The 17,708-nt window shown below is 45.9% G+C and overlaps 1 protein-coding gene and 1 long non-coding RNA gene across 10 annotated transcripts in view; one reads left to right on the top strand and one right to left on the bottom strand.

Moving 5' to 3' along the window:
- HLF (HLF transcription factor, PAR bZIP family member) overlaps window positions 1-6,263 on the bottom strand; it is a 35,830-nt gene extending 29,567 nt beyond the window's left edge. For 2 of the 4 annotated variants that reach the window (XR_010825927.1, XM_066980264.1), the window contains exons 1-2: window positions 5,940-6,263; window positions 4,574-4,909 (exon numbers count right to left, since the gene is read on the bottom strand). Coding sequence is in view for 3 of the 4 variants with exons in the window: in XM_066980264.1 (XP_066836365.1) it covers window positions 4,574-4,909; window positions 5,940-6,045 (442 nt within the window). In the remaining variant the exon portion in view is untranslated. The remainder of the gene's footprint in view (window positions 1-4,573; window positions 4,910-5,939) is intronic. The other 2 variants (XM_066980262.1, XM_066980263.1) reach the window with 2 other exon arrangements.
- A 64-nt stretch (window positions 6,264-6,327) lies between these two features.
- LOC106034716 (uncharacterized) overlaps window positions 6,328-17,708 on the top strand; it is a 72,092-nt gene continuing 60,711 nt past the window's right edge. For 5 of the 6 annotated variants that reach the window (XR_010825931.1, XR_010825930.1, XR_010825932.1 and 2 more), the window contains exon 1: window positions 6,328-8,025. This is a non-coding gene — a long non-coding RNA (uncharacterized lncRNA). Of the gene's footprint in view, window positions 8,026-12,241; window positions 12,346-17,708 lie in introns of all 6 variants that reach the window. The other variant, XR_007163487.2, reaches the window with a different exon arrangement.

Below are 17,708 nucleotides of genomic sequence, written 5' to 3'. Positions count from 1 at the left end.
CCGTGCTGAGCAGCCTGCACAGGGGACTGCCACGTGCCCGGAGCACATGGTGGTGCATTCAGAGCCTCACGTGAGAGTCAATGTGAAGAGCAGCTCTGGTACAGCCTGCCGGGCGGTTTAGCCGGTCATTCCCTTGTTATCACGTGGGACACCAAAGGTGAGGAAGCGCCCGGCTCCTCTCGGTGCTGCAGGTAGAAGCCCTCACCTCTAAGGACCGGGGCTCACGTAACCCTGAACCGCTTGTAAACAGCGATTAGAGCTCAGGAGAGGGTTCCGCAGACGAGCTGGCTGCTGGGAATGCTGCCCTTCACACTACAAAGGCTGTGCTGGAAGAGGAGGTCACGTTAAGAAACACAGGGGAAGGAAGACTACAATAAAGGGAGTGTTGCACACACCCTTCTGTGGGCTGCCCCCTTCACCAAGTCATTCCCAGTATGCAGCTGAGCGGCCGGATGGAGCAAGAGCAAACCATCCCCATCGGCGGTACGCCTATCGCAAACAAGTTAAAAAAATACCAAAACCCACCCAATCCTGCCTGGTGTCAGTTGTTACAATTCAGTATCCATGCAAGAAGTAAAAGGCAATGGGTAACGTGCTCTAGATGAAATATCTCTACCGAGTATGTACAATAAAGCATTTAATAAATCTTCGTGTTCTTCCAAGAGGGGGGCTGAGGGGAGCACACTTCAAACAGAAATGGTGTTCAGCTTTTTGATGAATGCACCTCTGAATCTTATTTTGTCACTGAAAGCAAAGACTTTCAGATATCTCACATCTGTATTTCTGCAACAGATTACAAAGCTTGCTTTTCTATTTTTTTCCCCTTAATCTTTGGCAGATCCTTTGCAAGTAGTTTAAGGCACCCAGCAATCCAGGCACTGCAGAGTGAAAACCACTGTCACAGCAATGCAAATACAGGAGGGTTTTTTTTTTTTTTTAAACCTCCCATGGCCCTACCCTCCATAAGGAGCAGGGCTGTAACAACACAGGGGACATCACTGTGTCAGCAGGATCCCCCTCTGACGTAGCCCTGTAGCCAAGGCTTTTGCTGCGAACAGAAAATTCACATCTAAATCTCAAAGAACAGAAATCCTCTAATTAGAGTCTTCCACCAGACTTCGCTAATGCTTCTGAACTCTAATTCACTCCGTGCGAACCCTTTACGCTGCTATCCTGTTCACCCAAATAGGGGCTACCCACAGAAAAAAACAGACAGGTAAAAGCAACCACCCCCTATCTAACTTCAAAATATGATACTCCCTTTATATAGAAACAGCTATGAATACTCCCAATTTCATTAAATTACACTACAGTTAAACACAGATTTACATTCAACCAAAAAACAGCAAAAGACAAAAGATCTGCAACAGATGGAGAAATAAGAGAACATGTTTGCAGTAACAGGTAACTTTAAAAGCTAGTTTTAAAATAACTGTTTTACTGAGAAAGACTAATTTTCAACCAACTAATCGGCACCCACTACAGGGAGAAATAATGTTTCAGATACATCTGTGTTATGATGAATGACTGTCTGCAATGCTAAAATTAATAAGTAGCATTTTGATTTAAAGTGATACTATGAAAAAGAAATACTTCAGTACTATAGATTCCAGTTTTGAAAAAAAATCATTATCCTGCATCCCTTCTCTTCACAAAGGAGACCAGCTTTTGCATAGATTGCCCAAACAGAAATTTACAAGAAAGCGGGTGCTCACTTTGTTATTTGCTATAGTCCAGAGAATAAATGTCAAACTGGTGAGACTAAACATTTTTCCAACAACCAGACAGTGTTGTTTTGGGCTTTGTTTGTTAGCTTTCCACTATTACAAGATCCACAAGGATCTTGTAATATGTTTAGAGCCATGGTCAGTCCAGCTTTGCTGAACCTGACCCCAGTTCTCCCTGAAAAGCAATGCAAATTTTCACCTCTCTTCCATACTTCCACAGGCAGTATAAAATACATATCGAGGTGACACCACTGGTTTCTAAAGACAGGTAAGGCTTGCCTTTCAACACATGCACAAAATTAAATCTTCTCATGTCACTTCTGTGTAGACCTCTCTGTCCGAGTTACACCACGCACGCATGGGAGCCACGTTTGGTGTTCCACGCTCACATATACCTCCTTGCCCATACACAGCCTATGCAAGTCTCAGATTTTTGCCCAACTACACGTGATATACTGATGCTAAATGCTGCGGAGTCATTTAAAGTAAGGATGCAAGAAGCACAACGTTTGACCCTTGCTTCAGCCCGAGTCCACGCCACATACTCACAAAGGCCATCAAAAAATTAAGATAAAGATCAGTGGAGACAAAACATTTTTAGAAGAACTACTATCTCCTGGAAATTTCAGTTTTCCTAAAAATAATACAACCATGTGGAATTAATTTTTATTGAAATTGTGTATTTTATACTATTTGTCTTGGGTTTATTACAATAATACAAATCACAACAGCCATGTATATTGAAACAGTAGCTCACACCAATTAAAAAAAACCTTTCTTCATATGACAGTTTTAAAAGAGTCTTTAAAGGTCTTACAGGATTTATTAACCAAAAGGCTCCACTATAATAATTTTAACATTTAGCTCCAGACTAGCTTTAATATTTCAAAGCAGCACATTTGCCTCAACACTTTTATGACAACTTTAAATGATCGTTTTTATTTTCACGAGAAATGTTTTTAATACTGTGTATTTTAAAGATTGCTCAAATACTAAAATCCACGACGATCCCTACAAAAAAAGATTTTTATATGACAGCACAAAAAAATCCATTAATCTGACAATAAACCAGACTACTGTTAATTAAGCCACAGTACCTATCTGCAACAGAGGAAAAAAATCTTAAGAAATGGAATGAGCTCACCCTTTCAAAAAAAGGAGTTTAATCCAAACCTATTATTCTTAGGACAAGATGGTATGGAGAAAAAAATACCTTCAAGCTAAGGTGCTTTATCCTACTCCAAGAGACCCGACTCCTTTTACAACCATACATAAGCATTCAGTTTTAGTGAGAAAAGTTTGTAACCCCCAGCTGCAAACAGCTCAGGGAAAAACCCAAAAATCAATGAAATGAAAGCAAGTCATGCAGGCAGCTGATTACAAATAAATTCTGACAGGTGATCATTAAAAGCCTGGCACAAAACCAGCCTCCCTTAAAAAAAGGATGAGGACAGATTATCTGCTTTTAATTTTGCGTGTAGAAGTGACAGAAAATGGGGTAGCATACCCACACTATTTATAAGAACTGGCTTGGGAAAATCAGGGTAGTTTTTTTTTTTTTTTAATATTCCAGTCTTGCCAACTCCAAATATATTTCAACTTTGGAAGCCCTTACGAGTTATTGGTTAACTATGAAATGCCTTGAAATTGAAATAAAAAAGTAAAATCCACATAACATGAGTAAATGAAATCCACGACTAAACACACATCTGATGTGGGGCCAAAGAGTCTGTTGACAGGTTTGGGGTGTTTTGTGGGGTATTTTATTTCTTTTTAATGAGAAAGGAATGTTGTAGATTTTAAGGCTTTTCCACTTCATCCTGCTCCACAACTTTTGTCCTTCTATTTATTTATTTTGCCTCCTTATCAGATGATTCTGACAATGACTTCGCACGCTGAGCATGGCAAACGATCAAGCAGAAGGGAGAGGAGTGGTTTCCTGCTCCTAAGAGCACACTTTGCTCTAGCAAACCTTGTGTGAGCAGAAGAGCACAATAAGTCACCCTTACGCTTTTTTTTAATAAAAAAAAAGCAAAGCTCCATGTTTTCCAAACTCTCATGTTGACAAAACTCCCAAAACCGCGATCTCAGCCATGCTGGTGTCAAGCCATAGCAGTTATTCTGGATTTGTGCTAGCCTCTAAAGGGATGATTTAAAGTGTCAATAAACAAATAAAAGATTTCCGCTGATACCAAACAGGTTGGAAACACATTATGACCAGAATTTGGCTCCATGATGCTTTGTTTTCCTATACCTTAAGCTAACTATAGAGGTAATTTATCAATGCTGGTCAGAGTTATACTTAGTTTATGCTGCTCTAACCAAGATTATAACGCAGTTACAAAATTTAGTTCCTGCCCCACGTACTGTGGCAAATTTTAGTGTGTTCAATACAGAATAAGATTGCAGCCAAAATTCCAAACAGGAAGCATTGTCTCTAAATTTCATCTTCAAAATGGTTACTCACACCAAGTCTCCTATGTTCTTGCATCAAATACTAGTCAAGAAAAGGAATGCTCACTTTCACGGTCCTCCCTGTTTATTTAACACCACGGCATTTACACATTACTATTCTGCTTGTGTGCTTTTTACTTGCCAACAGCTAGGCTACCAATGAAGAAAAGGTGACAGGAGTTTCCTTGGAATTCCTGCAGCTTCCTGACACAATTTAACCAAAAATCCCTGTGGAGCAACTTAGCAGTATCTAGAGCTTTTTTTTTTTTTGACATGCAAATGTATCATACTGGCCCTCTCTAAACTGCCAACCGTACAGTGAGAAGTAATGATTTACAGTGGGGAGGAAGGCTCACGCCAAAATCCATAGGAAGTTCTTAGGGCTGATTTACCTGGTCTGACCGGGCTCTGCATGCAGTTCTGCGACACCATGCCTGGATGGACTGAAGTAGAAGCCCTGCTGCTGAGGTCCATGACAGAAGGTGATGCTGAGGTAGCTTGCTGGAGACCTGGCTGGTGTGGGCTATGCTCGTGCTGGTTTGGGCTGGGTGGAATGCCATTTTCTGAGAGGAATTCTTCCAGGTCCATGTATTCCAACTGGAAAGTGTCTCCATCATATGGCAGTGTCTTGTCCCATAATGTTGGGCCCAAGAAAGCTGACTGAGGGACTGTGGTACTGGTGCTGTCATCATCTAACTTCTTCTCTTTGTCTTTTTCTTTACCGAATGCTTAAACAAAATACATAATAAATATATAAGGACTGAGTAATGAAAATATCACTGCTACTACTTATTTTTCCTGCACTCTTAGGAAACACAGAAAATGAATATCTGCTTTACAAAAATAACTCTGTTGATTCACTCTGGTTAGGAGAGAATAGAAGTCGTATCAACTGAGCACCTCTGCAGGATCCAACCTTCCCCCTGCTTTTAGTTAACATTTCCACTGCATGCATGGATTTGAACGTCAGCTTCAATAAATACTAATGGACTTAAAAGCAAGCATTTGAGCTAAAACAAGCTGGAAGACGTTGCTATATACTGCTGAAAAGGAATAGTCTTGACCTCAACCTTAGGTATTTATTATCTTGTCATGCTTTAAAAAAAATAATTAAGGCCCTAGCCTTGCTAGTCCTTATACAAGCACAGCAAGCAAAGTAGCCGTCAAATTAAATATCTGTTTTGCTTGCTTTGCCTGCCTCATACTAAGCAGTAAGTTACAAAATAACGTATTATTTAGATAAATGATGATGCTGTTAATCTTACTAATGTTTTAGCATCACTAAGTTAAGGCTGACAGCCTTTTTTTAAAGCCTGACAGAAGAGGTATTCTGACACGCAGGACAGCTAGCAAAAAATTCAAGGGTAGAACGAAAGCATAAATAAAAGTTAAAATCACGTTTCCTACCTATCCCTACAACAACACCCAGTGACTCCAACAAACGGTTTTAAGGGAAACACGGGATTTCTCCCAAATATTCGCAAGGCTTTAAACAGCTAAAGCCTCCTGCCCCCCGCCGTGCCTCGGCACCCCCCTGACCGCCGCCAGCAGCCCCGGGCAGCCCTCGCAGGGGCTCGGCGAGCAGCACGGTGCCTCGGGCCCGCACCGGGAGCGGCCCGTTACCTCACCGCCGGGGGGGGACGCACAAAATGAGGATAAAACCGGCGATATGGGGGCGGGGGCCGCCATTTCGGGGCGCCTGCCCCTCCGTGGGGCTGGGGGGGGGGGGGGGGTCGGGGCTGCCGGGGGAAGCCTCACCGTCATCGTGAGCGAGCGGCAGCTTGAGCGGGTTTTCCAGCAGGGACTTGAGCACCCCGTAGGTGGGAGGCAGGAACGGGGGGGTCAGCGGGAGCGGCCGCGACATGGTGGGCTCTGCCTCTGCGGCGGCTCCTTCCCCTTCGGCTGGCGGAGCGGCTGCTGGACGGGAGCGGGAGGGGGGGGGAGCCGGGCAGAGCCGGGCCGGGCCTCGGGGCGCCTGCAGGCCGCCGGAGCAGGGGAGCGGGAGAGGCGCCTCCGCCGCGCAGCGCCCTGCCTCCCTCCCGCAGCGCCCTGCCTGCCGCCCTCCTGCCGCCCGCCCGCCGCCCGCTCTGCGCCGCGCGCCCCGGCCGCGCGCCCATGTGCAGGCGCTGCCGCCGCTGACGTCAGGCGCGCCGCGGCCTCGCCATTGGTGCGGGGGGACAGGCGGGCGGCCACGCCCCGATTTAATGGACCCGCCCCCTCCCGGTGGCCGCTCCCCCTCGTTGTGGCCCCGCCCCCTCGCGGTGGCCCCGCCCCTCGAGGGGTGGAGCCCCTCTCCTCCCCCCCCCCAGCGGCACGCGGCGGGGCGGGGCGGGGCGGGGCGGTTTCCCTGGTAACCGTTTCGCGGCCTCCCAACGGCCGGGCCCGCGCGGCGCTGAGGGAACCGGCGGCGGCACCCCCCGCTTGGGCAGCCCCCCACCGGCCTCCCGGGGATCGGGCGCTGCCCGTTCCGTCATTAGGGCCTCTGCGGCCGCCCTGCAGGGATATCAGACCTCCCCCAGCCTCCCACCGGAGGCCCCACAGAGCTCCCTCGCCGGTAGCACGGGAGGAAAGCGGCGTTGGCCCGCAGCCGGGGGGGGGGGGGGTACCGGCTGTGAAGGAGCTTTCCACCCGGCACGGAGAGCGAGAACGGGGTAACAGCACAGCAATATGTGTGGTGCCCGGGCAGGAAAAAGAGCAGGGGGTTATTAAGTGATTGTACACATACCGGCGGTGCCCCAGATGGCCAAATTGCTGGTTACTGAGAGGCTCTAATTACAAAAGTACAGAGCGAGGGACGTAAAGAGGGCAATGATTGGCAAGCCATGTGTAGACGTGGTGCACAATGCTTTTTTGTGCAGTATAAAGAAAAAAATAGGTTTAGGAGATTTGGTAGGCAACAAAGAAGAGTAAACAGAAATAGAAGATGTAAAAGTAATAGGGATATTGGGTAATGCCAGTAACAAGCAAGATTAGCTAGGGATGTAATGAAAGCTTGGCTTGGGCAGAATTACTGAAGTTTTTACGGCTATTGATGTAACTGACATTTCAGACAAAATATACCCAGAGAAGTAGCATTTTCAATGAAATCAAATGACATGAAAACTGTACTGTTTCACCACTTGGCATTGAACAGGATAAACTACGTTTAGATCTGTGCAAGCACAGAACAAGAAGAAGCAACAAGACATGCCGAGGACCAAACAGAATTACAGACCGTGCAGGAGCTGGGAATTTCCTGGCTGAGGAAGCTGTAACAACACTTTCCAATACATGGACCAGCCAGAAAAACTGAGAAAAGTACCCAAGTACTGGCGGTGCTGGAGCTGTGCTCTTCAATTTCGCACTGCAACAGGAGCAGTGATTTAACTCCAGTCTTGCCACACAGGCAGGTTTCGTTCCAACCAGCCTCAATTCGCAGGCTCTCAGGACACCGAGCGGACTGTGGGCAGGTACCTGCCCGTTGGTGACTGATGGCTGAACCTTCTCGAGGGGCCCACCGCTCATTCGTGCTATTTCAGCCCCTGGCTTACCCCTCACACCACACCCCAGGTCAGGCCAACACAACCCAGACCCATCGAATTGCACGCTAACTGGAATTCTACGTTTTCCAACCTGCCGAAAGTACAACTTGGTGTGTATTCTTAGCATTCACGCACAGCAAGTTTATGGCTTGTGAAGGACCGTGACAGCCATTTAGTTTTTGTATAGAAGGCACCTTGACTGGTCCCCAACTGGAAAACCAAAAGCCCTCAGCCAACGTTTGTGATCGTGCCCTTGGTGTTTCCATCACCGAAATGTGATCAGATTCACGGCGCAAAGATCGGATTTTTTGAACTGCATACATGTAAGTTAATATATCACTTTCTGAGATTTTTTTTTTTATTATTATTATTTAATTATCCTCTAGCAAAGACAATTTGAAAAGACCACTTAAGCTGCCAACACCGCCACATGGCGGGCGTCCTTCCACCTCCACACCAGGACCCGATACCAGTGCCTCAGGCACTCCGCGGTGTTGGGGGCACACGCGGACTTCAGCGGCAGTGCAGCAGCTGACGCAGGCTTTGTTTTTTGTGCTTTTTGGTTTTTTTTTTCCTTGTTTTTTTCTCAGCAGGGACTCTCACCAACGGGCACGTGCGGGGCTCCTTCCCCACAGCCCCGCCCTCACCTCCCGCCGCCCCCACGTCCGCCCCCCCTCACGCGGCGGTGCCGGGGGGGGGGGGTAGGAGGGGGGAGCGGAGGGAGGGGGCCGTTAGGCGCGCGAGGCCGTCACGTGAGCGCGCGGCCTGACCTACTTTGGGCCAATGGCGGGGCGCGGCGAGCCTGGAACCGCCGCAACGGCCGCGCCCCGCCCCGCCCCCTGCCTCGCGCCTCGCCTCAGCTCACCTCGCGCGGCCCCGGCCCCTGAGGCGGCGGCGCGGGCACGCGCACGGCCCCTGAGGGGGCCCCGACCCCGCCGCGTGCTGCCGCCTCCTGAGGGAAGGGCCCCCGAGGCGCGGGGAGGAAGTGCGCGGAGGAGCGGGAAAGCCTACGGATATATTCAGCCTCTTGGAGCTCTGATGTGCCCTAAAGCAGCGAAACAGCCCCGTGTCAGCCTCGGTGTTACATCTCCCCCTGGGCAGCTGGCACGTTACTCAGGTTCACAAAAAGCGCCACGCCTGGCTGCCCTCACTGCCACCAGAGCTGAAAACCGGCAGCCTCCGCAGGGAGCAACGCCTGTCCCGCGCTCCCGGCAGCATCACGAGGGCTCTGGAAGGGGCCCCTGCTTGGCTGCCCCAGCCAAGGCCCTCCCCAGTCCTTACAGCCTCCGGTCCTTCAACGCTTCCACGGCCGTTTGCTGCCCAGGTGGCGTGCAGCTGAGCAAGCCCTTGTGGCACCTCGCATGAGGAAGAACCGTGATCTGCCCCCACCTTTTTAAGATTTTTTTTTTTTAAATTTAATTGAATGTAGGAGAGACAGGTTTGGAACTGCTTTGGGGTGATGGCAGAGGAACTTCTCTTAAGTAATCTGAGGTGGTTCCAAAAGACGTTCCAGTTCTCAGAAAAATAAGAATTAGTAGTCGCTGCTTATGTGCTGTGAGTTGAAAGATTAATAATTTTCTCTGCCAACATTTACAGTCAGCCCTCACCATGACAGTAGATCAAATACATGTACGTGCCTGGGCAGCTGACCTGGTTTGAACCCAGCAAGTGTTACTCTCAATGATGACTGCATTTTTGGAACAAATACTTTGCTATGCTTTTTAAAGCAACCGTAACCTTGTAAAGCATTAACCAGCCTCCCAAGCCTGTTTCAAGTGCCTGGTGCCTTGGGGGATTATTTAAACCCAGTAGGTGTAACCAACCAGTTAAATGAGATGACAGAGCTGGACAAAGACAAGTGATAAAGAAGTATAAAGAAGTAGCTGGCCTGTTTTGCAGTCGGACATTTCTCTGAATAAGGACAACTCCCAGCTGGTGCCAATGGGAGAAACAACTCGATCCTTCCATTTATTCCTCTGCATTCCATTCCTAGTCCTTTCTCACTTTTGGCTTGCATGCAGCAGGAAGACAGTTAGAAATAGCTGTTCTTACATGCTCAGGCTGTTTGATTTTGGAAATTGGCGCTGGTTTTACTGGAGATGGAAGAGCACCCACGAGCAGAGAATAAAACAGGCAGAGCTGGAAAAGGAGGAAGGAGTGAAAGGTGCAGGAGCTGAGCATCTCCTCCTTATTCACAGTTTCTGTTGAAGCCAGTGACCCAGATTTCTCTGACTTCAAATGGCTGTTTTCAGTGAGCTTGCCAGAGGCATGGTGCTGGGGAAGGTCAGGCAGAATTTAGCCAGAAGTATTCTGCATGCATAGGCTTATCGGATCTGGATCTGTAAAATTTGATACCAAACACCCTGTACCAGACCAGTACCCCCTGGGGTCCAGTCCTGCAAGGCCCCTGCCTTGAGCCTGGGATTCCTGTCTGTCCTGTACTTCTGCACTCAGTTCTGCAATACTCGGCTCGCTCCTGGGTTTCCCCTCTTCAAAAAAAAAAAAAAAGAGAGAGAGAACCCAAACCAGTTTTAATCCCATGGTATTATTAAGACCCCAGAAATACAGTAAACCTCGTTTCTTTGGCAGGGAAGCCTGATCTGCAGGACTTTTCCCAGTTTTACAACAGACAGCAATCAAGCTTGCAAACAAAGGCATTAAGTCATGATATGTCTCATTAGGAAAGATGAGTTTTTTTTTTTTTTTAAATGTACTCCCACTCTCAGTTACATGCAGCAATGGAAAAGGTTCTCAATATCAATGTCAGGCTGCAGCACCCTTCCTTAAATTTTATCCTCATGTCTCTCTTATGGCCCATTTTATTTTTTAAATATCTTACCAGATATTTAAGTTGGAATCCAGTTGTTTTCTCAGTATCAGAATATATACATCAAATATGTTTAATAGCAGCGTAGCAGGTTCCTGTATTTTTGGAAACCTACTTTTGCAAATGCCATAATGCAGGGATGAACAATGAACACCATTTTAAGACAAAAATGTACCCTGGATCCTGTGCATGTATCACCATACTTTACTTGACAGAGCAATTCTGATTAGATTGCTAAAGATTACAGTTTAAAAGGGCTTGGGGAAAAAAAGACTATTAGTAACTTGGATTTTTTAAATGTATTTCCAAACATAGAATCAGCTTTACTGATGCTCACTGAGCATCCAAGATCTGTGCTTCAGTCATATGCTTCAGTGTTTATCAAAAGAAGAGGAGGTATTTTCCCATAATCATTTGTTGGCTCTGCCTCAGCAGCATCCAGTGCTGCCGCTTGCTGTGACGCAGGATGGAGCAGCAGCGCACCAGGAACTGTGCTGAGTGCAAGGAGCAGATGCTGGGCACCACGAGTCCTCCTCCCTCTCCCTTCAGCTGTAGTCAGCAGCCCCCTGCAGCAGTCCTGCTGCCCATACATTCTTTTAGAAGACTGGATGAATTACTCGCATCTCCCTTAAGGGCAGATGTGTATGGGAAAGATGTACATTAAAAGAGATGTGTAGTAGTTGCCATTTCAAACATGTTCAGCTTTTGTAAATTGTTTTCATGCATTTTAGTGAAATGTATAAGTTAAATAAAAACAATGGTAGCTGACAGCTGCATCATATAAACCCTAAATATTCATACAGACACAAGAAACCATAGAAAGATTGCTTGCTTGTTTCTTTATTCTGCCTTTGACTTGTTTTTTTTAAGACTCATGTTTTCTTTTAAAATTATCTGCCCTGATCTGCAGAAATGTAGATGCATAATTGACTATATTTGGACTAAAGATGTTCTTGCTTGTATGTTTTCCTGGTCAGGCACTTAGACTATAAGCTATACTGAAAGCCTCAGGCAGAAACCTATCCTGACATATCCATCAGACATAACTAGTGTCATATTAAAACAGTTCTCTATTAATTTTTTCCCATTCACTTTTTAAGTCTTTAAAAAATATATTTAAACTAATTAATTCCCTTGCAGAGTAGATGTTCATGAAGGCTCACAATTAGCATTTTCATAGGCAGTGGTGTTTGTTTATTTTTTAATGCCAAAAGGCATAAGCATACTTACAGCCATCTGACAGCGTGCATGCAAGGAAATAAAGACGTCCTCCTGTATTTTCCCTTAAATGGCTTATGACCTGGAGAATACGTTATTTTGATTGGCATAAAAAAGAAGGCAGTGATCTTATTTCTACTGTTTGCTATAGTTGTTTCAAACTTATCAAAGGAAGAAATAGAGAGGCTTTTTAGATGGCTGCTTGCCAACATCACTAATCAGAATTTTAATGAGATTTTTTCTTTTCGAGTCCTAAATTAGGTCTAATTAACGATATATAAAGCAAATATACAATGCCATAAAGGGGATGCAGCCTGCTGTCTCTTATATACGATGTGTTTCAATCTCTTCACAAATAGAATTGTTCAGCAAAATACACATTTTTATGCTGCTTAAATATATGCAGGTTTTTCTTTACTGTTATGCATTAATTAACAAATTGCCTTTAGAAAATAAGGTCCTATACTTTCATAATAACTTTGAAATCTCTGAAGGGGAATAACGCGAGTGCTTATGGCTGAAGCCCTCTCTGATTGCCACTCACTTTGACAGACTCTGAAAGCTGCCGTCCAACACATGCTGCAGTCACAATGACAGGGTAAGCTGTTCCCTTTTACTTCCCTTAAGTACTCCATTTGCCATCATCACATCTTTGGATGGACCATGTGTTCCTGTTCTTTGTGGGCTGGATAACTAGCCTGCAGCTACCATTTCCCAACCATCACAAAAGGCACAGTTATATTTAGTCTACACACAGTTTTCCTCCGAGCATTTAGGACAGAAAATGATTAACAACTACAAAACATCATCCTCAAAACACAGCATTGTTTCTTCCCCAGCAAAGTATATATTGCGCAAAGAAAGAGGAGTAAACCAAAATGACATTTCTCTTTCCCCTTTGCAAGATTTTCTTGTTACTTACGGTTCCCTCCTGGACTGACTTACCTGAAACACACAAAACATTTTTAAAAAGGAAAGCATCTTTAATTAGAGTTGCTCATATGCTGCTTAATGCAATTAAACACCTAAAAGTATGGAATTACAACATCTGCTTAAGCAGAGCATTTTATTCACAAACTGAGACCATTAAACAGGAAGTCTCTTGCAAAGCCTTTTTCCAAATTTCATGTATAGTAAACAAATCTCCTTTCTTTATCCCTCTTAAGTCCACATCATTTCTGATTCATTTGGCTCGTGAAACTAAAGATGATTTGCAGCAGTAACAATGGGGGTAAAAAAAACAAACAACAAACCAAAACAAACAAACACACACAACACCACCACCAAACACACTAGAGCACAGTGGAATAGAATTAAAAAAACCCAAGCAGCCCCCCCTTGCTCAAACTCCGAATCACCAACTCAAGTGGTATTGGGTTGAAGTGCTCAGAGCACTTGGGCAGAAAAGTGCCTTAAGGGTTGCTCTGGACCAGGTCTATCTGGAAAGCCACAGGTAGAGTTTATGGTAGTTGGCAGTATCTGTAGTTAGTAAGGACAGTCTATCAAGTGCCCATTGTCTTTGAACGAACATCAGACACATTCTAAGTAAGCTTAAATAGCCGTTTCAAACATGTATTTCTTGAAGTGTGTAAATAAATACATTCACAGCAATTTTAAGGAAGGAGCCAAACCACAGGACAGACTGAGCCAGAATCATTTTGCATCTGTTACAACACTCAGGATAATGTTTTGGTTGATTTATAGTGGAAATATTTGTTTTTCAGCTGGAATTTTGGTAACTCATAACAGATGTTCACAGCAATGTTGGAATACTGTCTACCCGTCCTTCACTGTTGAATCAAATGCTGTTACACATTTAAGCTAACCAAGGTCAGGGTAACCTGAAATCTAATACACTGCTAAGTTACTAATCTTAGGAAAGGTACATAGTAAGGGAGGTGCTGATGGAATCCAAAACAATTATTTTTCAATTTTACTAGAATCACAGGGCATACAATGATGCACGCAGAAAATTAATAGATCTATTAGATTTTATCTGGTTTGTGAATGTGGATGGAGAAGCGCTTGTCTATCAATTTAATATTTTTTCAAAACTTTGTAGTGTTGAACTAACTCATCTTCCTGACTTTTTTCCACCCTCACTAAGCTAGGGAATGTTTCTTAAGGAGAGAGAAGCAGGTTCTCGTAATGAGAAAGTTATTTATTTCTTCCAAAGAATTGGCTAATTGTCTTTCAAATCATTAAGAATTCAGTATATTATTAAAAATCCTATTCATATTACCTGAAGACCTCTGACTACAGAACAGACACAGTACTTCCCCACTGGAGTTACTCACATCCCTCAGCATTTTGACAGAGAAGGAGAGGGAGGCCATGTCCGTGCTCATTAAGCTAGGTGGGTAGACAACTTGATCTGAAACCAACTGACATCTCTGTATTTGCTTCAGTGGCACTGAGCTCAGAAGTGAACAGCATTTCTCCCATTTTGGATGTCTTTTTTTCCACCCCCTCTTTTTTTTTTTTTCTTTCCCCTGTGGAGGCCAGACAAATAGCATCCAAAGCTATTCGCTGATGTGAATTCCAGATTGTCAGTGGAGTTGTGCCTGATGCCTTTACCTTACGAGGGCTGTTGTTTCTTCTAGGAACTTTCAGCTTCTCTGTTGCAACATTCTTGCTTCCCAGGAAAGATCCACATAAGCTGGCATGCAGCTATTTAATGGCTATCCCATTTGCAGCTACGTTTCTTTCCAGGTGGCATCACTATATTCCTAACAGCTGAAAGCATTAATGATGTCAGAGAGGAGTCAGTTACTCAGTTCTATGTGGAGCAAATGCTTTGAATTGCAGTTACTGCATTAAGCTCTTGAAGACGTACACAAAGAGGCTCCCGTGCTGATCTGATGCACAGACAGCAACGCCTGATAATGCCCAGCCCAGGGAGGGCTGCGTGCTGCTAGGGGTACGGTGCCCGGTGCTCAGCCCTGAGTGCTTCCAGCAGAGAACAGGAGAGGCAGAGCACACCCAGCACAGCTTTTGTTGGGCCGCAGCTGTTTTACACCTGGGCCTCGTCCTCCTCCGAGCTATCCATCACTGTGTGCCGTTAGCGTTTGGAAGAACTGGAATCTCAGCACAAGACTGTTGTGCGAGTGCAGTACAAATGCAGATTTTACTAGGATATATTCTCTGCAAGCAAGTTAGAATTTGTAGCGGTGACATGAGTCACCTCCGTAGATACCATGGATACAGCGTTTCACGCGGTAACTCCATTAGGTACGCTCGGTACACTCAGCTTGTCACAACGCTTTGCGCTGGCACTTGTAGGACCGAGTGTTGCCTGTTGTGCTCCTTCAGACTCTTCTTCCCCTGTCCCGGCCAGAACCAAAGCCAAAGGGCACTTGAAATGTCTCCATGGCCGCAAAGCCTCCATGCAACAGCAGCAAAAATCCCACTGGTGCAAGCTTCTAGGCAAGCTTTTTAGAATATTTCTGTATTTTGCTCAGACATCCAACACCATTATTTTTTTCTTGGTCATTATCTATGTGACTTGCCAACTGTTATGTGATTTCTACCTTGGAAAAGCTGTCCCTTCTGTGAGCAGTGCCATATTGTCTCATTATTTGAAATTTTCTTGAGCAGTAGGCTTTAGACCTGGGCATCCATGGGCTCTCAGCTATCTGCATCCTGTGCCCTGGTCATACGTTTAAGAAACAGGGTCATCCTTGGTCTGCTTATAATCCATTACACTGGGGTTTTAACCTCAGAGACTAGGAAACAAAACTGTCTGTAAGTGGGAAAGTCTTTTGGAAACCAGAATGGAAACAAAGCCCAGCATTTTCAAATCAGGTGACAAGGCCAGAGCATCAAATTACAGTCAAGGAAGAATGGAGCTTGACCTGCAGGAATCAGGCTGCCACTGAGGAATGCAGATAGTTTTGAAAGGACACCAGATCCAGAATGCTTGTGTGGGAAACTGGCACAAGTACATCTAGGAGGTACTAGGTATTTATGGAGGGGGATGCAGAGCAGTAACATACACCTGCTATGGGTTTCCCTAGAGCTACAGGGCCCCTCAAGAAGGAGATCCTAATGGGGTGGGTAGAAGCATGCCACAGCTCTGAAAGGTGCAGGAAGATCTCAAGAGTAGCAGCCCAGGTGAATATTTGCAGGAGTTAGCTATGTGATTTCATGTATAAATAAGGTAACAAGGTCTGTTGAGACACTGACAGATTGCAAGCCTCTTGGACACATCAGCTGGGTACGTGTTTCTAGCAATGAGCTCTGCAGCAGTACGTTATATTTGCCTGCACCTCACACAAGCACCTTCTTGTTGCTCTCTCAAGCCCTGTTAATGCGTGGTTCAGAGGCTGGGAGATGGCAGCTGCTTAGCACCCAAGCTGGTATTGATCTTGGGCGCTACAGGTTGCTGCACTTCGCTAGCACAGACGAATTGTCTGATAACTGCTCCTCGCAGGAAACCTGAACCAAGAGCCCTGCCAGGGCAAGAGGGTTCGATCCTGCCGGGCACTGAACTCTTCTCCAGGGCTGAGCCGTCCTCAGCCCATCAGAGGGAGGTGGAAGCACTCCCTATGCCGCGGGTCAGATGACTTGAAAAGGAAATGTGTGCAGGATACTGCCCATAAGAAAGCACTGATTGCTCGGGGTTACTGGTAGGTAAGCCCGGTTTACTTACGAGTTGCACCAAGGTCCTTTGGAAGCCAGTCAAAGGCAAGATTATGGTGAGATTAGTAGCTCATAAGTAATCTCTGCTGAAACAGTTCACTCTCACTGGGCTGTTGAAGTTTCTCTGGTACTGTACCTCACTGCCACGCAGACTGGTTTTTAAAATCAAAGACATCTGTGGAAACACTGTGTTTCTGCCATACAGGTCAGAAAAGGATCCGTCTTTTCTGAAAAGGTAACACTGGCTTTATTATAAATATGAACTTTCCTGTCCTCTAAAGTTGCTTGTAAATTTTAATAGGAAGTAAAATACGCATGAGTTCCTGGGGTAGGATTTTGTAGCTCTAACACATGTTGCAGTTACAGATGCGAAACTTTGCACTTTTGGTTCATTCAGAGAGCACATATTTCAGCACTCAGAGACACCCTTATGATTGGGAAATCAGCACAGACAGCACCAATGAGAATCTACAAGTCAACTGCTGAAAAAAAAGATAATTTTAAGCTTTCCATTTTTATGCTAGATAACAGGAGGTGTGATTTTTTTCCCAATATTTGGAGGAGTTCCTCTCAAAATTACAAAACGCTGTCTGATTTCTCTTGTCTCCAGGCGGCAGGTGCTGCAGGGCAGGAGCTGTTGGGCCCTGGCAGGAGGACGTGGCACCGAGCTCCACATGGCCCCCAACAGCCCAGACCTATTGGCCCCGCACACCCAGAGCTGGGGCCTCCCCAAGGTCTCTTCGCTTTCATTCAGGCATGGGGTTTCTTTCTGCTCCAATAGCTGCCATTCCCTGCTGCACACAGAGATGTCAGCCAGGTTTCCTACAGCAGAATTTTGCTCTGCATGAAAGTTTTCCATGTTTCCCTGTCCCTTGGCTTTTTGGTCCCTGTCTTACAGCTGCTCATGCAGCTGCATAAAGATCAGAACAGCCTAGTGCCAAGTGAACCCACAGCGGTATGCTCACGGGGTTGTTCAAGAGGCAAGCTTTTGCCTGAGCGCTGGGATCATACCAAACTAATCAGGTTTAGTGACTTCGTGTGCCTTGCTTTTTGCACAGTGAGGGCAATGCTTGCTTGCCTCACACTCTGCAGACGAACTGGGGTGTCCTCACGAGTCCTGGCCTTGCTGTGAACGCAGCAGAGGCTGCCCTGGAGACCCTGAGCCACTGCCGGGGTGGCCCCAGGGGAAGCCTGCCAGCGGCCGTCATCGTCTCTGCACTCTGAATCACGCACAAACATCCAGAAAGGGGGAGCCTGCTTGTGTCCTGGATTCAAGAGGCTTCAATATTAATCCCCCCTCCCTCCCAAAACTGCATGAAC

Source organism: Anser cygnoides, chromosome 19 (genome assembly GCF_040182565.1).
Source record: "Anser cygnoides isolate HZ-2024a breed goose chromosome 19, Taihu_goose_T2T_genome, whole genome shotgun sequence".
Classification (NCBI taxonomy): Eukaryota; Metazoa; Chordata; class Aves; order Anseriformes; family Anatidae; genus Anser; species Anser cygnoides.
Note: the sequence above shows the minus strand (reverse complement) of the source record. Positions and strands in the feature narration are given on the sequence as shown.